This window comes from Gopherus evgoodei, chromosome 8, assembly GCF_007399415.2.
Source record: "Gopherus evgoodei ecotype Sinaloan lineage chromosome 8, rGopEvg1_v1.p, whole genome shotgun sequence".
Lineage (NCBI taxonomy): Eukaryota > Metazoa > Chordata > Testudines > Testudinidae > Gopherus > Gopherus evgoodei.
This window is the reverse complement of record NC_044329.1, coordinates 25943191-25964840: the sequence shown is the minus strand read 5'-3', so window position 1 is coordinate 25964840 and position 21650 is coordinate 25943191. Positions and strand designations below refer to the sequence as shown.

Genomic DNA, 21650 nt, shown 5'->3' with positions numbered 1-21650 from the left:
CCAAGCTTCAATCATCATCATCATCATTGCTGTGTACAGTATTAAGTTGTTTAAAACTTATACTGCATATACATATAGAATGTCTTTCACCTGTCAAAAAAAGTTTCCCTGGACCCTAATCCCTGTATTTACATTAGTTCTTACGGGAAATTGGATTTGCTTAAAGTAGCATTTTTCAAGAACATAACTACAACATTAAGCAAGGAATTACTGTATTGGAACATTTACCAGGCCTTGAAGTAGCTGAGAAGACACAGGTACTGTACTTGTATTTCTCCAGCCATGAGGTTACTGTTTTAATAAGAGAGAGAGAGAGAGAGTCAGGACAAGACAAGCTGTATTTTCCATCTTTGCTGTTCCTTTGCTCCCCTTAGAGTGTGAATACACACACACAAACACACCCCTTCTTCTCAGAAAGTAGTTAATGTCAAACAGCTCTCCCAAAAAGAACGTCTAGTTACAGGGAATAATAGTAAAACAAAGCCTTTATTTCAAAATGCTTTAACTACATGATTTTATGGTGATTGTTACAGTGGGAATTGCCAATCATAACTTAACACAGAACTCCAGGCCACACTGAACTGCTTATTACAATTAAAAAGGGTTTATTAATTTCTATTCCACTGTGGATCTCAGAACCTCTGAGCTGTGAGAGGAGGTAACACTCCCCACTAAGGTCTTAGATCTCTAGTCACCTCTCTCAGAGCAGGAGCTTGCCTCCTCTCCCTTCACACCAAGCATTTAGGCTGCAATTCCCCCTCCAAGTGTAATCACTTTAGGAAGTCTGAGGGTACTGACACATGGTCCTGTTATTGCCCAAGGGCTAATACAGTTTACTAGTAATCAGCCAGACTTCAGACTGAAATACACTTAAGACAAATGCATTACAAAGAATGAAAACTGTCTGCACACACAGCTTATCAGATGTCACATCTTCTGCATGAAGACCCTGGTAGGTCTGTCCAAAGTTTCAGTTCTTTGTTCTGAAAGAGCTTAAGCCCTGAATCTGTATTAGTCAGTCTTCCTTCCTCTGGTCCCCTGAAAGTAGTAAACAAAATCAGTGCCCCTTTTGGGGGTGTGGAAAGGATAGCTACAAAGCTTCAGGGGGCTGGGAATCTACTTACAGCAAGCCAGGACCACAAAAGATGTATACACATCTTATTAATTCAAGTGTCTATGAATATACCCACATATCCACAATGACATGCTTCAAAGATCTCACCTCTGTCACAAGCCACCCTTTTCAACATACTTTCAATGTGATTGCTATTCCCACCCTTTCATCTACCACTACGCTCAGAGTCAACATAAATGAGTATACTAAAAACAAATCCTTAGGATTTCAAATAACTGTACTGTGCAGATGAAACTATCAGCTATTATAACTGACAGGTTCTGTCTCAGGGTACTTAAGAGCCAAGTTTCAGTTTTACTTTCTCAACTGAGACAGCAAGTAGTATGTGTCTTTACCAATGCTATTTGCCCAGATAGCACTGTAAACAGAATGAATCACACACAAGCCCGATAAAGGTAGGCTTTTTCAGACTTTTCCCCCTCCCCTCAATCATGTCCATGACTATCCATAAACTTTTTAACAGCCACCTCAAGGACAGTGTACATAGGAGATAATACATGTAGAACACATGATATGTTATCAAAGCGCATGAGTGGCTATGTAATTTGCATCCTGAAAGCTAGGATACTCTAGCCAAATGGTCCCCAATCTTTGTGGCCAGTAGCACATTCATGTTTTCAGAAGAGTGTGGTGGGCACCAACAATTTTTCAAGGCTTATTTGGTATTTGTACATTAAATATATGAAAATCATATTTAATATACATAATATATGAATCCATAAGAGTAATTGCCAAATAATTTATATTAATACTTTTTTACATGTAAAATTACCCTCTCACCTTACCATGTGAATTTGCTCTTTTTTAATCTACCTGTAAGAAAAATTAAGGAGTTTTTACAAAATAACAGTTTTCATCTTATTTATGTAAAAAAAGTTAATCATTGAACTGCTGGTCCAAATATATTTATTATTCTTTAACATAGAATGAAGCCTGCAGGGCCAAAGTTCTGTCTCTGGCAGGCGCGGGGCTGCAGTTTCTCTCCAGCTTAAGCCATGACCCCGCACCTGCCAGGGACCAAGAACACCAGCACCCATAGCCTGCAGCCCCCGAGTTCTGTCCCCAGCAGGGGCGGGGCCGCGGCTTCTCTCTAGCTTCAAATACACACCCCTCCCCTCCCCCCTGAAGTCATGTCAGAAGAAGTGTTGCAGATTAAAGGCACCAAAGAAATGATGTTTATTTTGCTTATGGTATTAGTTAGAGAAGAAGTGGGCAACTTAAGACTAAGATTTAGGACTTCAGACCGATTCATTAAAACCATTTTTATTCAACCAAAAAAAAAAAAAAACTCCACCTTACACATTTACTAGTATAACATTTTAACAAAGCACATGGATTGTCTTTCCATACTGCCAGTGTCTAAGACTTATAGAACATCTTCCATCCAGTGAAGACCGGCTTCCTTGTGTTTCCATGTGTTGACTTTGTGCAAAGAGCTAGATAAAGTGAAGTGTTAACTGTATAAGAGCCCAGTGAGTTTGGCATTCATTAAAGGTCACCAACATACCTGGAAATGGAAGCTCATCCAGGATGTAGGAGCACAGGCAGGTCACAAACAAAAATTCTCAGTCTGTCTGTGCCAATCCTGACCTGAGACTTCTACAGCAAGATGTTTTAAGTCACTAACCTCCAAGACTGTCAGTTAGAATTTCAAGCGTGGTTTAGGTGGCATGGACTCTCCCAGGAACTGGCCAGAGATCAACTTGGCAACCAGGATTTCACATCTATTCTGTGGTTTAGGGAGTGACATGTGAAGCTAGCCAACATAGATGACTGGTCTCACGAAATGCTCCTTCCATCAGTAAGTACGTGTGAACAAACCAGTGAAAGTTTAGCCTAATGTATAAGAATCATGTGCAGTCAACCCAAGTAAACACACTATTTCTTGAATTAAAATTAAATACTTGTTACCCATTATACTAAATGGCCATAGAGATGGACAGATTTTAAATCTATTTTTGGTATTCTGTTCTCTTCAGTTGAGACAGTTTAGACACACTAGGAAGTGACATGCCAAATATTTCCCTGGGTCCCAGTGTGAAGCAGGCTTTGACCACAGAACCTTTCCAGTGCACAGTCATCCATTACCCGCTGGGTAATAAGTTATAAAGCTAGCATTGTTCTTTAAAAATATTTAAGAAAGCCTTTCCCTTAAGGGCTCTTACTAGACACCCATCATTGTGCAACCTTGATCCTTGATTTTATAATGTACATATGGTCCCTTGAATCTTCAATGCAGCATTTAGCTTTTCCCAACAAGTTAACAGGATCATCTTGAAACCAAGAGCAGATCAGCACTTGTTCCTGTTGCCTGCAATAGAAAAGCTGCTGTGAGCTTCTTGTAAATGTTTTTACTACTCTAGATAAACAATAACTCAAAGTTCACATATTAACCAAGACATTAATTACTGCTACTAAGTTATGGTTCTGCATTTCCCCATATGGAAGGTAGTTTATATAATGTGAAGTCTTGTTTTGACTATATTTGAGGGATAATTGCAGGCAAGTGTGGACGCTTACACATGATCTGAACCATTGATACTCAGACCTCAGTGATTCAGGAACCAAATTAGTGATCAGTGTTACCCAAACAAGCCACAGTAGTGTGAATTCATTGTTTCATTTACTATTTTTATATACACAACAGAATAAATAACATTCTTACAGCAAAATGACTGACTCCGTATTATTTTATCAACTACAATAGGTTAACATAGTAAAAGCATCCTGATTGGTTAATAATTAAATCAGTGATTTAATATGTGCTGAACGAGCCACAAGAGATCCATGCAAGCCTCAATTTGAGTATCACTCATCTGATTTAACACCCATACTTACCTTCTTTTAAAGGAGTTTTGGGAGCACCATTTTCCTTGCTATCATATTGAAAAGCTTTAGAAGAATCAAAGCGCCTGATGCCCTGAATTTCATTCAGTTGCTCCTGAAGCTCTCTCTGTGCTTGTTTTTCCTTAGCCACCTGAGCACGCAGTTTTGAAACCTCCTGAAGTAGGAAACAAAAACTTTAGTATAATTCTGAGGTCATCGCATTATGAAGGAAGCAGTCATGAGTCAGTTAAGTTAAGCTATGTTAACAAACACTAGTCAAGAGAAGTCTGTAAAAACTGAAAGACAAAAGATATTTGGATGGCTGGAAGCTTTATTAATTACACCTGACTCAAGAGCATAGCATTCTAGAAGTACTAAACAGTCTATTGGTGATGCTACAAGACACTAATATCCCCTGCTTTCTTTGCAAGGCTCTGGCCAGTGTGGCAATATAGAACTTGGGATCCATTTCCATTAGGTCTAGCAAGAGGTCAAGCCGAGAGATTTATCCTCTCACAGCTATTACCTGGTTTGTCAAACATTAAACACTAGCCCAGATGTAGATGCCTGGAGCTGAAGTGGCTCATTCCAACTCCAGGCTAGAGAGAATTGTCCCAGATTTTAGTGTTAAACTCTGAATAAGTTCAAATGTTTACTGTCAGCATCTAGATAGTTTATCTTAAACTAGGGTGATGTTGCTTAGTGGCTTGACATGATACATGTGTTACACATGTCAGTTGACAAACCTGTTTGAGCTGGGCATTCTCATCTTTCAGCTTCATAACGTGTTTGATTTTCTGCCTCTGATTCTGATGGCCCAGTAACTTAACATATGCATCACTTAATTTGTTCAGCTCTTCCTGGGCTGCACCATGTTCGTTCAGGAGAGCATTCTTCTCTGCCTCAAATGCATCTAGTTGTTGCTGAAAGAGAGTTTGAGTAGGAGATAAGGGAACCATGAACTATCACTGCCTATTCCTTTAAGAAGAATAGCTATGCCCCCAACACTTCCATTAAGTTTAAGTGGAACAAGAAATTCGTGATAACCAGCTAATATCTCTTCCCCAAATTGGGACACTGAAAGTCATATGCAAGAGGGAGGGAGGGAATTAGTGGCATAGGGTATGTCTACACTACGGGATTATTCCGATTTTACATAAACTGGTTTTGTAAAACAGATTGTATAAAGTCGAGTGGACACGGCCCCACTAAGCACATTTGGCGGTGTGCATCCATGTACCGAGGCTAGCGTCAATTTCCAGAGCATTGCACTGTGGGTAGCTATCCCATAGTTCCCACAGTCTCCCCCGCCTATTGGAATTCTGGGTTGAGATCCCAATGCAAAAAACAGTGTCACGGGTGATTCTGGGTAAGTGTTGTCACTCAATCCTTCCTCCATGAAAGCAACAGCAGACAATCATTTTGCGCCCTTTTTTCCCTGGATTGCCTGGCAGATGCCATAGCATGGCAACCATGGAGCCCGTTTTGCCTTGTCACTGTCACTGTATGTGTACTGGATGCTGCTGACAGATGCAATACTGCAGTGCTACACAGCAGCATTCATTTGCTTTTGCAAGGTAGCTGAGACCGTTACATCCCTATTGCACTGTCTGCCATTGTAAATTGGCGATGAGATGACAATTATCAATCATTTTGTACCATCTGCTGCTGTCATGGGTGCTCCTGGCTGGCCTCGCTGAGGTCAGCTGGGGTGCATGGACAAAGATGGGAATGACTCCCCAGGTCACTCTCTTCTTTATGTTTTGTCTAAAAATAGAGTCAGTCCTGCCTAGAATATGGGGCAAGTGTACTAGAGAACCAGAGAGCACAGCCACTCCGTGTCAGAGCCCCAGAGATCCCACAGAAATGACGAGCTGCATGCCATTCTAGGGGGTGCCCCTGCAACAACCCCACCCTTTGATTCTCTCCTCCCCCAACCCTCCTGGGCTACTGTAGCAGTGTCCCCCCATTTGTGTGATGAAGTAATAATGAAGACAGGAATAAGAAACACGGACTTTTTAGTGAGATAAAATGAGGGGGAGGAGGCCTCCAGCTGCTATGATTATTCTGTACTGCTTGGACTTTTCTTCTTTAGACATGAAGGGGGGCGCGGGGGGCTGATGGAGCTCAGCCTCCAGTTGCTATGAGGATGGTTACCAGCTGTTTTGTAACATCTGCCAGGAATGACCACGAGTCATTCCCATTTTTACCCAGGCGCCCCCGGCCGACCTCACCGAAGCCAGCCAGGAGCACTTATGGGCTGATGAAGACGGATATCAGTCATATTGCACCATCTGCCGACGGGAAGGGGATGCTGGTGTTCAGCGCTGCAGCACCCTGTCTACCAGCAACATGCAGTAGACATAGGGTGACATTGAAAAAAGGTGAGAAATGATTCCCCCCCCCCTTTTCTTTCTGGGAGGGGAGCGGGGGGCAGGGTGTAAATTGACGACATATACCCTGAAACACCCAGGAAAAAAATGTTTTTGACCCTTCAGACATTGGGAGCTCAGCCAAGAATGCAAATGCTTTTCAGAGACTGCGGGATAGCTGGAGTCCTCACTACCTCCTCCCTCCCTCCCTGAGTGTCCATTTGATTCTTTGGCTTTCCGTTACGCTTGTCACAAAGCATTGTGCTGTGGACTCTATCATAGCCTGGAGATTTTTTCAAATGCTTTGTCGTCATTTCGTCTTCTATAACAGAGCTCTGATAGAAGAGATTTGTCTCCCCATATAGCAATCAGATCCAGTATCTCCTGTACAGTCTATGCTGGAGCTCTTTTTGGATTTGGGACTGCATCGCCACCCATGCTGATCAGAGCTCCAAGCTGGACAAACAGGAAATGAAATTCAAAAGTTCGTGGGGCTTTTCCTGTCTACCTGGCCAGTGCATCCGAGTTCAGATTGCTTTCCAGAGCGGTCACAATAGTGCACTGTGGGATACTGCCCGGAGGCCAATACAGTCAAATTTCGGCCACACTAACCCTAATTAGACATGGCAATACCGATTTCAGTGCTAGTTCCTTCGTCGAGGAAGAGTACAGAAATCAGTTTAAGGAGCCCTTTATATCTATATCAAGGGCTTCGTTGTGTGGATGGGTGCAGGCTTAGAAATCGGTTTAATGCCGCTAAATTTGGGTTAAACGTGTAGTGTAAACCAGGCCCTAGTAATATCTTCCAAGTTAACTCCAACTCTTTATAGATGAGTGTTGACCCACTGGTAATGAATCTTAATCTGTAGATGCTGCTTAGCACAGAGACTAACCTGAAAAGGCTTAGTTTTGTTGTGCAAGTCTTCATAGAGCGCACGCCAGGTTTGTATCTCTTCTTCAAAGCCAGCAGCCACCTTTTCATCTATAGTTTTCCTGAACAGAAATACACAAGCAGTTTTGTTATAATCTAGTCTTAGAAGTATTCCCATTACTAAACCAGTCAGAGATCTGGAGTCACCTTGATCTTTCAACTTCAAGCTGTTTCTTGAAGTCTTCAGTTTGCTCTTCCAGTTTTGTCTGAAGTTTAGTTATCTGTGCAATGCAGGATTCCTTGGTTCTCCTTATTTCTGCTTCTTTCAGCGCTAGCTTTGTCTGGGCATCTAGAAGCATCCTAGGGAAGGGAAAAGTTAAAACAGTTGTTACTTCCTCATGAAATATTTGGAGAGTTTCAGATTTAATCAGCAGTAAGCAAAGCTTGCAGCATTCCAGCCACTATACTTACAGAAAGAATGGTTAGACTGAAATAGCAAGGTTTGCACAGGCAGTGTTGCATAAGGAAGCCAGAGAGATAGAAAGGGGCTATCAGATTAAGCCTACAATATTCGTAATGTTTCAGTAGTTCAGGCAGTATCTTTCTGTGCAAGGAAAGCATCTGTAAAGCCTATTGACCTGTCCAATGGAGGACTGTTTTCACACATTAAGTTAATTCAAGGTATTGTGTCTTATTCCAGTAGTTGTCAGAGACAAAAACAGCTAGGGACACAACTTGGTGTGTATCTATTAACGGATTACCCACTCAAGCTACTCGCAGAAGGATACATCTCATGCCGACAGACCTGCAAGGCTAAACTAAACAGGTGTAATTGAACAGTTAATGTAAGCAGTAAAAGCTCTGACTACTGAATGAGAAGAGCCCCTTAATAAATCCAGCAGGAATTGTACACTTCTGTCTCCTTAAGCATTTCAAGGAGGTGTGAACTTGAAGAGTATTAAGCTATTTGTAAGATTCTAAACTGAAGAGTTAGTAACTTACAGAAGTCACTATGTATCCAAGCTACAAACTTCACTGTACACAGAGCTGGAAAAAAAATCAGTTTGGATGTCAAAAGGCCAACTGCTCTTTTATAATCTTACCAAAAGGCTTTTAAAATGCTATGTCATTCACTGGTAAGCCTTTGGTTTAGACATATCCTGTTGTAGTCAAATACTGGAGATAAAATGTTAAATAAAGTGAACTTGTGACAGCTTTCAAGACAGTTAAATACCACTGTCGTGTATCTTTAGGGCCTAGATTAAAGAGCAATAAAAAGTTAGGTAGCCCAGATTAGTCACAAATAGTTGACCTGGATGGACTTTAAGTCAGGCATCTTGAGGAACAAACCCCAAAACTGCAGAATTAGAGCTGAGAGATTTAGGTCACACAAGGCATTTGGAGAAGCAGTAAGTAGGGGTAGAGAGAAGACTGAAGTTCCCTTTTCACTCTAGCCAACAGCAAGAAGCTTTCGGGTGACAAGCATTTACAAACAATTAAATAGATTGATAGTTCATTACCCAAGTTGAGGAGGGATTGTGTGTGTGTGTGTGTGTGTGTGTGTGTGTGTCAGTCACTGGGAGACGAGGTATTGTAGCTAGCTATCCAACTGAATTGAGTCACTTCCTAACCTGCATTGCATATACTAGTGGATTTTGCACAGCAACCTTTCAGTGCCCTGCAGCTGAAGGTCTATTCCTCCAATGAGAAACAGTTCATACCAGTAGTTGTACTGGAGAAATATTCCATATGGTCTGGCCATAGGCATGTCAAAGGTGCCCCCTCAAACCACTTTAAGGAATAATCAGATGTCCATTACCTTGCATATTCCTCTTTTGCCTTGTCTTTGGCATGTTCCAGCTCCTGGAGTTGCTGTTGCATATCCTGGCCTACTTTTCTCAGCTCAACTACTTTCTCCTGTAGAGAAGAATTGTCCAGTCGGAGACATGCCATTTCTTCAGTCATAGATCCCTTGTAACTAGAAGGAAAAGTTTAGCATTTAAGCAACAGATGTTAATCTTCATTTTGCAGTGTTCAGTCCTTTTGAAGACAGTAATAAATCCACCATAAGTTTGATGCAAGTTTTATTTGAGATCCTATCACAGAATCATAGTAATGTAGAGCCAGGTGCTTCAAGTGGTCTAGTTAATTCTGCCTCAGTATGGGGAGGAAGTATTTCAAGACCATTCGTGAAAAAAGTGTGTGTCTGATCTGTTATTAGAGACCTCCAATGACAGGGACTCCGCAGCCTCCTGTTTCAGTGCTTAACTATCCTTATGTAGTTATAACTTTTTCCTGTTATCTAACCTAAATCTCCCTTGCTCCAGATTAAGCAGATTGGTTTCTTGTCCTAACGTCAGTGGATTGGAGAACAATTCATAACTTTTTTCTTTATGACAGCCTTTAACATATGAGACTGTTTATCATGTTCTCTCTCAGCCTTCTATTCTAGGCTAGAGATTTAACAACCCCACCCCCCCACACACACACACACAAAAACCCATACCTTTCCTAATAGGCAGGTGTTTTAAATCTTGTGTCATTTGTTGTGGTCTTCTCCTAATTGTCCACGTATTTCCTAATGTGTGGTGCACAGAATTGGAAACAGACTCCAGCTAAGGTATCATCAGCACCAAGTAGAGTGGGACAGTTATCTCCCACATTTTACATCCCAGAATGATATTACACATTTTTGCAACAGCATCACATTGTTGACTCTTAATTCATTTATGATCCACTATAGCCCCAAATCTTTTTCTGCAGTATTGTTGCCTAGCTAGTTTTCCCCATCTTTGTTGTGCATTGATTTTTCCTTTCCAAATGTAGTAGTTTGCCCTTATCTTTATTGGATTGCATCTTGTTGAATTCAGACCAATTCTCAATTTGTCAAGGTTGTTTTGAATTCTAATCTGTCCTCCAAAGTGTTTGCAACCCCTCCCAGCATGGTACCATCTGCAAGTTTTATAACCATACTCCAAGTCATTCATGGCACATCAAATATTATACAAATATATATCAGAGTGCTCAAATTATAAGCAGTGTCTACAATCCTGTTGAAATTGTACCAAAGCTTCAATTAGTACAGATGACCAAATACAAAAAACTCCCCATTTCTGTCAGAAGTCACCAAGGGGTCAGACCTAACTCTCTGAATGCCCTTTTGCATAGCAGTTACATAAAATCAGATTGATGTAATTACTCATTGTTTTAAAAAATTTAGGAAAGTACTGGCAGACAAGCAAAGTGTTTTTGCTATTTCTGTATCCTCTGCCAGTTTTAAGAGAGTTTAAAAGTACAAGATTACCAGTTCAGTTTTAAAATACTTTCCATCATGTGTAGTTTCCAGCAATTAAAGCAACAGTATCCCTTAATCAGAGAACAGCCTGTGATCAGACATTTAACTGTCATAATATTCATCTGGATCTTAAAGTTAAGCTGCACAATGCCAATGCATACAGTCTTAATGTAGTTTTGGTTTCAGGAATGGAAATATCATTTGGAAAGGGTGTTCCACTAACATTGATAGTGTATGGCACATATCACGTACACAAGAAGTTGAAAGATTTAAATGCTGACTCCATGGGTGCTTCAAGGCTAGAACAACCACGGGGGGTGAGAGGGGGCGCGGCAAGGGAAGAGAGGTAAAAGCAGGTGCTCAGTACCCAGTCACCCACTGATCATCTGTTTGGCAGCAGGTAGGAGACGCAGGGTGGAGGAGCAGGCGGCGCACCTACTTGGAAAAAGCGAAAGTCTGAGCCTGTGAAATCCCACTCCTCTATATCTCCCTCCAGCAGCTAGAGTTAATTTGCATACCTTTCAAATTCAGCAACACTTTCTCCAAGTTTACGCAGCGTATTGCTGTGCTCTTCTTGCAGCTGAACAATGGCTTTACTGTGTGTTTCATTCGTTCTCTCTAACTCAACATTCTTCCTGAAAATAGATTTTAATATTCCATTCTTTAGTCCAAATCTTGACACTGGTGTAGGACAAACAGCAGTGGTCGTACTGGCCATGACAGACTTGCTCTATCAGCTTCCTGTTACACTGGTTTGGATCAGAGGTATTTCTTTCCTCAATACCACTTTCAAGAGTCTGCCTAGCAGTTTCAATTTTACATCATTTTCTTTCCCCAGTGCTTTAATTTCAGTTGTGTCTGTAGGATGGGATTTTTACCATGGAAGTAGAAGGAATTTGAGTTCAGGAAGAAGAGCTGCAAGTAAAGTGCTTAGTTCAATTAATCTCAACTCTGAGATTAAACTGTTTTTCTTCTCTAGTCCTCACAGCAGATCTCCTTGGGCTAGTTTAATTTCTCCAGAACCCCAAAGTCAATGTTATCCAGTTGGGCTAGAGACTTCTAGATTTTATCTTCACATGGAAGAGAAATAGCTCTCTTTAGAGCTAGCAAGTCTAATAAGAGCTTAAATAGAGTACATTTGTGCACAGCATCTTGCTTTATATACTTTTTCATTATCCAGAATCAGTAAACTGTCTAGCAGAGCAGTTCATAAATTACATTCTGATAGACACCGTAATGTTGGATACAAAAATGAAAATAGTAATTGACTTAACATCTTTTCTGCAAAGTTATCTTAAAAAAAAGACTGGTTGAACAGTAACACTTCAGTCCTTTAGTTGCCAAACAACTTGGTGTCCTTATAACTAAGACTCTACCAAATTTATGGTCCATTTTGGTCAATTTCAGAGTCATAGGATTTTAAAAGTAGTAAAATTTCATGGATTCAGCTATTTAAATCTAAAATTTCAGTGTTGTAATTCTAGAGGTCCTGACCCAAAAAGGAGTTGTGGGTGGTGGGGGGGAAGGGGGCGGTATCACAAGGTTATGGCAGGGGTGTGTGTGGGGTACTGCTACCATCTACCCTTACTGCTGCAGGCAGTGGTGATGCCTTCAGAGCTGGGCAACTGGAGAGCAGTGGCTGCTGGTTGGGAAACTAGCTCTGAAGGGTGAGTTGCTGCCAGCAACAGCACAAACCTCTGCCTGCAGAGTTGGGCCCTCAGTCAGCAGCTACCACTCTCCGGCTGCCCAGCTCTGAAGTAACGGTGGCAATACCATGATTCTCACCCCTTGCGACACCCTGCAACTCCCTTTTGGGTCAGGACCCCAATTCGAGAAACACTGGTATCCCCTGAATCTGTGTAGTATAGGGTAAAAGCGCACACACACCCCCACCCACCCAGATTTCACAGTCCATGATAGATTTTTCTTGGCCGTGCATTTGGGAGGGCCCTTATTTATAAACAGATAGGACTGAGTTGCTAAAATTAAGAGCTGCTTTTTGAAGATACTGGATTAGATCCAACTACTATAGAAAAAAGAGCTGGTGGCCACAGGTCAATTTAATCAGTATTCTGCTGAGAATTTTTTTTAACTGAACCTGGGATTGCCATTTGTATTTCCAAATTCATTAAAAGTAACAGTTAGAGTTAGAGTTACTCTTTTCACAAACCCTTTCAGCTTTGCTTCCATCTGTGCTAGCTCTTCAGCTCTGGTCTTGTTCTCTTGTTCCAAGTGCTTTACCAATTTATCAGCCTTTTCTTCCTTAATATGCAGTTTATCTAACTCATCCATTGCTTCTTCTAGTTCTTCCTCCAAAAGGAGCCTCTCATTTGTCATCTCTTCCTGAAACTGTAACAGTTTTTGATGTATGGAAGTGGAAAGTTCCTACAGGTACAGACAGCACAAATATATAGCTATTAGTACAAAGGAGTTTTGAGTTTACTCAGTAAATCTTAATTTTCATGAAGAGTAAGGGCTTGTCTACATGAGGTAGACTAGCTGTTAGTCTACTATAGCTATGCCACTTAGTTTTCTCTGTGTAAACAAGCCCTTATTCATAAATACATCCACAATTGATTTGATCTAAACCAGAGCAAGAATTCAACAGCATTTGCTAAGAACGTAGATCAAGTCCATATTTTGTTTACCTTCTCTTGTTGCAGCTGAGAATAGATCTCCTCCTGTTTCTGCTGAAGTTTTTGGTGTTCTTGCTCCTCTAGGAGGAGTCTCTTTTTCAAGCTTTCTATTTCAGCACTCATACTTTTCTCGTTTTCTCTGTTCTCAGTCAAGAGTTTCTCTATAGAAGAGAAAGATGCCAATATAAGAATGCTTTGAGGACAGAATAATTAAGAGCTTTGCCCTACAGTATACTGTGGTGCCTTTTTTTTTTTTTTTTAAAAGAGTAGACTTTCTCACAGCTTGGTGAGCTGCTGAGTTTATCATATGAACATTCTTCCATCCTAGGTGACAAGAGCAATCATTAAGAGGCTCTCTCTTTTAGCATTAAAGAAAATGGGGCAGGAGGAAGCACGACCGTCTCCCAGAACAACTGCTGGGATTACAGATAGGTGTACAGAAATGAGTCACTTAGTGGAGTCTAGAGCCAGAAGATACCACAATATGCAGCAGTGAATCGTGACAATGCAATGCTGCACTGCTGCCTGGAGAATGGCTCACATCCCATCAGTCAGAATATGGAACTAGAACCAAGTGATTTTTCAAGTGGAATCATACTTACTCTGGAAATTCCAGAATGCAAGCTAACTGGTTCAGACAGCTCCCCATTCCCACCTCCCCCGACCCCTCCATCTGCTGCTGGGTGAAGTTTTCAGTACTGGTTAGTAGCAATACTTCTGACTATAATCTGGGCTAATAACAGGTAAAGAAGCAGCTCAGTATAACGACATACCACAGTTTTGACTTGGGACACGCTAACCTACATTTCAACAGAATGTTACATAAAGTCTAAATGAAATCAGTTTGGACATGGGTCCAGAGACTCAGCCCACAGGCTTCAACAATTACCTTTTTCTTGTTCAAGCAACTGACACCTTTCATTAAGCTCTTTGATTAGTTTAGATTGTTCTTCCTCTTTTGTTGTAAAAAAATCTTTCAAGGCCATGATGTCCTGGTCCTTTTGTGCCAGTATCTTCTCCATATGGACAAGATCTAGTTTGTACTTCTCTATCTGTTCTGCAGTTCCACTAAGGGGGGGGAAAAAAATCCAGATACCTGTCAGCATTACATTTTGCTTAATTTTACATTTGTTGTCACAATTTGTACCAACATAATCCTGGGTAACATTGACGTCACAAGTATCTAAACAGGACTTGGGAAAGATTCATTTCTAGATGGAAGAGCTCAGGACAAATGATGGAGATCAGGTCTTTATAGTTCACCTTTAATGCAGCTTCTACTTTGAGAGTTAACTAAGACTCGGATCATTCCTCCTATGGAAAAATATTCATGAAGAATCCTATGAAGTTCTCTCCATTGACTGCCCCCCCCCCCCCCGCGACCCCAGCCAATTGGACTGGTTGGGGATTTGCCCCTTCTCCAGAGACAAGTGGAAACCAGTCTCAGATGTATGCAGGAACTGCACAGATCCGAGAAAGTTACAATGTCTGACTCACTGCATGAAGATACAAGGCTCTGCTTAAGGGTCCCTCCCTCTCTCTAACAGTATGTCTTTGCATCTCTCTCCACCCTTTTAAGGGGCAGGGTGGATCCCCAACAAAGGAAGTGCTACAGAATGTACTGCAGCCCAATTCCACACCAGTTGTGCACATGCCTTCTCTATACTGGGATCTGCAATACACATAGTTGTCCCATTGATCTTGGAAGGCATCTGTATTGAACCATCTGTCTACACAGCCAGCAAAGCACTGCCATGGCAGCATTTTAAAATGGCTGTGCAGTTGCGTTGTAGTAAAAACTCCTGCAAGGGGAATACCTCCCAATGCTGTAGCACTGTTTACACTGCCACTTTACAGCATTGAAACTTTCTTTGCTCAGGGGGGGGCGGGGAAAAGAGTATTTTTCCTCCACTCCCCTGAGCAAAGAAAGTTTCAGCACTGTAAGTAGCAGTGTAGACAAGGCCTAAGAGGGAAAAATCCAGCATAAAAACTCTGCATAAGTAGTGTTGACCAGACAATTTTGTATATGGAAGTATCTTTCTATGCTGCTATGGAGAGGTGAAGCCTTGCTCAATTACCAAGAGTCAAGCTAGTTTGAAGGTTTTAAATCTAAGAAATGGACTAGTGATGCCCTCTATCCCATATAAAAGGAAAAAGTTATAATACTGATCTTTGTACAATTCAAATTAGAAATACCACTAAAAGCTTGATCAAGCCCCTACAACTGAAGCTTAAGTGACACTTGATTTGTCAAATCTGAAATAGAAACTCGTTACCTGAGTTCTGTAATATATTCCAAGAGTTTCTCAGTGTCAGACTTTTCTTCAACCATGTCTCTCTCAGTAGCAGTTCTAAAAATAAGAAATTTAGATGCTGCGCTTAACATGACAGTTCTAAAACCAGATACTCAAGAAGAGCTGCACAGAGCCAGAGGTTAATAAGTAGCTGCCTGAAGACAACTAACAGAAATTCTGCATTCATCTGTGGATTGCTAGTATTAAGGCATCTAATCATGAACCAGAATACACCTAAATGACAAGTAATTCAGTACCACACAATAAGAAATTAGACACGTTTCCTCATGCATCTGTTAGAGTTGCATTTCAGTAGATTTTGCATTGTCAGTTTCAAATACTGAATGTTCAGCCATTCACATGCACGTGGGAAGCAATAAACAAACTTTAAGGAGAGCTCATGCTAACCTCACAGAATAAATTCACTCTCTTCCATACCTAGCCTAGGGGCTCTCTGTCCTACAGTCTGGGAAGGAGGTGGCATGAGATCCTGCCCAGTCAGTAACTGCTACTTCTGGTAGCAGTGAGAAGATGGTATTAGGCAGAAAAATCTACTTGATTTTTTCAGATCCCTATCTATGACTTCATGATTAGGGACATCAGTTGGGAAATGCTACATCTAGCTGCCAGTTGTACATACTAATGTCTCCCATGACCAATTGCATTCCCCAGGAACTATTAGCTCTAAGTTTACCAGCAGAATCACTACCACCAGTTCCATGAATTTTACTTTTATTATCAAACTCAAAGTGCAATGTCAGCTCAGGCATTTGACTCCTGAGACATTGAAAAGTGTACAAAACATTTGTGTAATGAGGATTCCATTCTACTTCACACATGCTTCAGCACAGGGTGGTATGGGCAGTGGCATAGCCAGATGGAGGGAACGGGGAGCAATAAAAGAAGGTGCCACAATGGGTGGCACGTTTACTCACCCAGCGGCATTCTGGGTCTTCAGTGGTGGACCCTTCACTCGCTCCGGGTTTCTTTGGCAGCACGGAAGGTCCCACTGCCAAAATGCCTCCAAAGACTGGGAGCGAGTGAAGGTCCTGCCACCAAAGACCCAGAGCACCACCGGATGAGTAAAATAAAAACACCACAGTGCTTTTTTTTAAAAATCGCTCCCCCTGGGTGAGTACAAAGGCACCAGGAAATTGACAAGGCACCACTTGTGCTCAGTAGGGGAGCAATCACTGCCCCCCCACCCCCACCCACTGCTCCCCTAGCTACGCTACTGGGTATGAGTCACACTTCAGATCCATTTTGAAATGTGCAGTGATGTAGAAAAGCAGTGGCCTGCACAGTGAGGTGAAGTACACTGGTTGTTGATTGGCTTCAGGGTAGAATTGGAGGTGATGGATGGGGCCTGCCTCTCTGCCTTTATGATATATAAAGGCTGCAAATCAAGTGCCTCAGCTTGAGGTGGTGCAAGAAAAAGTTGGCTTCTAGAAAGGCATTCTCCACAATGGGTATTAGAGCAAGTTGGAGAGGAATAGCTGGACCTTCAGGTCAAAAATTCTCACAACACCTTTGTGAGGGAGACAATTGTTCTTCCCCATTTTGTAGAATGGAGGCATAACCTTCACTGAAGAGGTTATGTCTGGGTCAGGAACTGAATCCAGCTAGCTTGAGTCCTAGTCCAGTGCTTTAATCCTCTAAACTATCCTTACCATATTATACACGCTAGCTCACCTGAATGATATTAACATTGGTCAACTGGTTACCTACAGTATGCCAATAGCTTGAGTTGACACAAAATAAAATTGAAACCTTGCAGGATGCAATACCTTCTTTTTGCTATGGAATGGAAGTCACTCAAGGTTGACAGATTTCTATTCCAGTCACAACTGGAATATTAGAGGAGCTATTTTGTCTCGCTACAAAATAGACACTAAGGGGCAGGGTCCTATACTAGGCACCTCTTACACAGGGCCTAAACCTGATTTACAGATCACTTTCTATTAGTTTTCTGCTACACCAGATTCCAATCCACTGGCAAGCTCCTGTCAACCCCCTGTTTTCAGTACTTCTCTTCTCCTTAGCATCTGCTGACACTTATTTAATTTGCCATGTTACAGTTAAGTATAACCAACAATGAGAGCTGGCAATTTATACCAGAGGTAATTCCTCTATTACTTACAGTTTTTCTTCCAGCTGTGCTACTTTTCCTTTGGAATGCACTAGATTCCTCTGGACTGCCTGCAGCTTCATTTCCATGTCTTCTTGTTTAGCAAGGACATTCTTTAAAGAGAAAAAAAAGAACAAAAAAAGTAGTTAATAGCTATAGACGTTTTACAAGCATAAAATATAGCCAACAAGTGATATTCCTATTAGGCATTGTGACAGGCTTATTTATCCAGGAGAGTTTGCCACCATAAATCAGAATTTACTATTGACACAGCCAATGCAGTTGGAGTCAAATTATGACTTTGGAATTCAAGATGAATATGAAGTGACAAAGTATATCAGGAAGCTATATTTATGGCAGTGATTTTTACAGAATTAAATGGTGCTATTTTGTTTGCTTTCTAGAGGCAGTGGGGTCTAAACACATACCTGGATTATAATGCTGTATGATTGAAGATGACCATTTGTATCGCTGTTATTCAATTGCAACATCTTATACAAAAAGTGTATCCCATGTAAGGTGTCAATGGAAAAAGTTCGAATTTGTCTGCTATGATTATCCTGGTTAAATTCATGCATCACTGTATCTGAAGTTACAGATCTATATCCAATATTTGTATCTCAAACTTGTATGCCTGGGTGACACCTCAGAACTAGATTTATATCAGGGCTAGCCAACTCTGTGTTGGTGGCCCATTAAGGACACTCCACTCTCACAATGGGCCATTGCAGAGGCAGGCAAATTTTTTGGCTTGAGGGCCATATCTTGGAATAGAAATTGTATGGCGGGCCATGAATGCTCACAAAATTGGAGGTTGGCATGCGGGGGGGGGGGGCGCTGTGGTTGCGGCTGCAGACAGAAGTGAAGAGTTCATGATGTGGGACAGGGCTCTGGGGAGGAGAGGTTTGGGGGTGCAGGAGGGTGCTCTGTGACCAAGGGGGTTCAGAGGGTGGGAGGGGAAATGGCTCCAGTTGGGGGTGCAGGCTCTGGGGTAGAGCCAGGGATAAGAGGTGCTCTGGGTGGAGATTGAGGTGTTTGGAGGGCAGGAGGAGGAAGAGAAGATCAGGGCTGGGGCAAGGGATTTGGGCATGGGGGAGGCTCAGGGGTGCAGGCTCCAGACACTGCTTAACTCAAACAGCCCCCGGAAGAAGCAGCAGCAGCAGCAGCAGCAGGTCCCTTCTCCAGCTCCTACATAGAGGCACAGCCAGGTAGCTCTGCACACTGCCCTGTCTGCAGGGACCACCCCTGTAGCTCCCATTGGCCATGGTTCCTGACCAATGGGAGCTGTAGGGGTGGTACTTGGACCAGTGACAGCATGCAAAGCCAAGCCCCCTGGCTTGCCCTATGCACAGGAGCTAGAGGAGGGCCATGCCGCTGCTTCTAGGAGCTGCGTGGGGCAGCCTCCGACCCTGCTCCAGCTGGGGAGCAGGGCAAGACCCAGATCTCACTCCCAAGAGGAAGCTTGAGAACTAGATTAAAAATGGCTGGCGGGAGGCATCTGGCCCACAGTTTGCCAGCCCCTCTGTGGATGCCTCAGACGGCCAGGAGCCAATGCTGACCCCTGTGATTTTGCAAACCATGTAAGGACATGTGATGAAGAGGTGCTCCTCCCCCAACCCTAGAGCTGGTGCAGCAGGAAGAGGCCCCCCCCCCCCCCAATCTCAGGTGCTGCTGTGGAAAGAGAGCTGGAGGGGTGTGTGGTGTGTGCGCACACTCTTCCTGCCATAGCCCAGGGCAACCTGCACCCCCAACCCCTCATCCTTGGCCCTACTCCAGAGTTCACACCTTGAGCCAGAGCCCTCCCCTTGAGCCAGAGCCCTCCCCTGCTGCACCCCAACCCTCTGTCCCAGTCCTGAGCCCCTCATCTCTAGCCCCACCCCAGAGTACTCCAACCCTCTGCCCCACCCTTGCCACATGAATTTTGTTATGTGCACCAACATCTCCTCCATATTGGTGCACATAAAATTCATTCCACACATGCATGGGAAAAATTAGAAGGAACACTGCCAGAGCCATCTCCATTTTGCCTCATTCCTGCTCCAGTTCCCTGGGTTATGGGTTTACAACTAAAATGAATATTTAACACTATGGACTGAGGCCCTTCCAATCTTCTGGAAGCCTGAAGTCTATTCCATCACTGTTATGATCCTGATCTGTGAACGCTGAAAGTCACTTGTATGTATATGATTCTTTAGCCATTCAATAATTCTCCTTAATAAAAATCTTTAGTGAGCCAATCTTTAGTAAGCTGACAGTATGATATGTGGGTAAGATCTGAGATACCCCAGGTCAATATGTAAGTGTCTGATCCTTTGGGATTAGTAGAACCTCATATAATGAAGTGCGTTTTTCCAGTAACCTCTCACAATGCTAGACTTGTTTGTCTGGCCATTTAGGGAACTGTGGTAAAAATCTGTCTGGGGATTGGTCCTGCTTTGAGCAGGGGGTTGGACTAGATGACCTCCTGAGGTCCCTTCCAACCCTGATATTCTGATTCTATGGATAAGAACCAATGACTGGAATGCCTAAAAGGGACTGTGTTTGGCTTCTTGGTGACCAATGCAGTGCTACGGAAGTTCTTTTGATATCCATCTGAAGAATATCTGCCCTGTCTCTTGCAGTCTGCCTCGAGTGTGGCATTCTCAGTGTGGTCCATCTCAGGCACATGGATATTGTGACATCTAAGGATTTCTTGAAGCCTAATTATCTGGATTCTGCTCTTGTCTCTGCTGTAGACTTGCAGTGCAAACTTGAAGTCATTTGAGCCCTTTCGCTCACTCCCCATTTAAACAGTGGAATAGCTACTTCTGACAGTGGAATTGGAAGAACCCATTATTTCAATTGAAAGCTACCATGTAGAAATGCTAGTATCCTGCTTCTAATTCTGGAAGAGATCCAAGTTCCTGTCATATGAGCAATTTCAGTACAGTAACTTACCTTACTCTTTGTCTCCATCTTGTTCCTGAGTTTCATTAACTCCATGCATAGACTGCTCATTTTTTTCTGTGTGCCATCTTCAGAAAACTTGAACAGAGACAAAACACTTTCTGGTTAACACAGGATTAGCCCTACACAAGAGCAGTTCACATATTCACTTAAGGGCCTTCCCTGACCCTTATTAATTCCCTCCTTCCCTCCCCCCCACTTAATCCTGCCTCCAAAAGATATCTGCATTTCTTACCGATTTAGAGGGGAAAAAGTACTTGTAAACTGACTTTTAATAAACTGCAAAGTGCACAAGCCAAGGCAAATGTTACATTAAAAAGGCATATTTGTGACTTTATATTCTTAAATTATAAAGTTCTACAGTATCTACCACTGAAGTGTTGCAGTGTAGCTTGAGAGAAAAAAAAGTGTTGTAAAACTTTTACTTTATTTACCTGAATCAGTTTTATGTATTTAACACGGTATAATAGGTCCCATTGCTGGTGAGGACAGGAACCTGAAGGGATGAAGCTAGAGCCCTAGAAACATACTATACCGAAAAAGTCACTAATCTCCACTGAAAGTTTACCATTTGCCTATGCATAAATTCTAGTTGCACTTTAGGATTAACAGCAGATTTCAACTTGCCACATGTCAAGTCTAACAAGTTTGATCAAAAGAACTCAGCAACACAAGTACACACTTGATATTGGACTTTATTCTGAGAGTAGGATATGCCTGAATTGCTTAGGTCAAGATAATCAAAGCTAGTAGGTAAAATCCTGGCCCCACTGAAGTCAGTGGCAAAGTTTCCATAGACTCCAATGGAGACAGAATTTCACCCATTATCTTTAATCTTCTTCCACCTTTTTCACCTAAGAGCTCTTTGTCAGTGTCCTCCAAAACAAAGCTTTCCTTGCACAGCATCTTGGTTGATAATTTAGTGCGTCTTACGCACTGTCTTGGTAGAGCCCACATAGGCACAAGATGAGGATGTTTTGCAGACAGTAACACCAAGCATCACTGTCTACCCTGTAGTATTACTTCAACTTTGTTATAACATAGTTTCATCCAAAATTACAGTGAGAAAGTGTGAAAGACAACAGTGCAATTAAAGTTTAAGTTGCCATATAATTTACAAGTACAGCCTTGTACTCTATTCACACAA

The 21650-nt window shown here is 42.2% G+C and overlaps 1 protein-coding gene and 1 long non-coding RNA gene across 3 annotated transcripts in view; one reads left to right on the top strand and one right to left on the bottom strand.

Moving 5' to 3' along the window:
- Window positions 1-21650, bottom strand: part of HMMR (hyaluronan mediated motility receptor) — a 28330-nt gene continuing 6680 nt past the window's right edge. The window contains exons 6-20 of one of the 2 annotated variants that reach the window (XR_004001486.1): window positions 20495-20581; window positions 17570-17670; window positions 15412-15486; window positions 14025-14203; window positions 13148-13296; window positions 12670-12884; window positions 11018-11134; window positions 9024-9182; window positions 7412-7564; window positions 7227-7326; window positions 4708-4884; window positions 3974-4136; window positions 3323-3446; window positions 1921-1948; window positions 1-1038 (exon numbers count right to left, since the gene is read on the bottom strand). Coding sequence is in view for 1 of the 2 variants with exons in the window: in XM_030571435.1 (XP_030427295.1) it covers window positions 3427-3446; window positions 3974-4136; window positions 4708-4884; window positions 7227-7326; window positions 7412-7564; window positions 9024-9182; window positions 11018-11134; window positions 12670-12884; window positions 13148-13296; window positions 14025-14203; window positions 15412-15486; window positions 17570-17670; window positions 20495-20581 (1695 nt within the window). In the remaining variant the exon portion in view is untranslated. Of the gene's footprint in view, window positions 1039-1920; window positions 1949-2083; window positions 3447-3973; window positions 4137-4707; window positions 4885-7226; window positions 7327-7411; window positions 7565-9023; window positions 9183-11017; window positions 11135-12669; window positions 12885-13147; window positions 13297-14024; window positions 14204-15411; window positions 15487-17569; window positions 17671-20494; window positions 20582-21650 lie in introns of those variants that run through there. The other variant, XM_030571435.1, reaches the window with a different exon arrangement.
- On the top strand, window positions 6307-18091 carry LOC115655717. The gene is made up of 2 exons (XR_004001487.1): window positions 6307-6345; window positions 17962-18091. It is a non-coding gene; the product is annotated as an uncharacterized LOC115655717 (long non-coding RNA).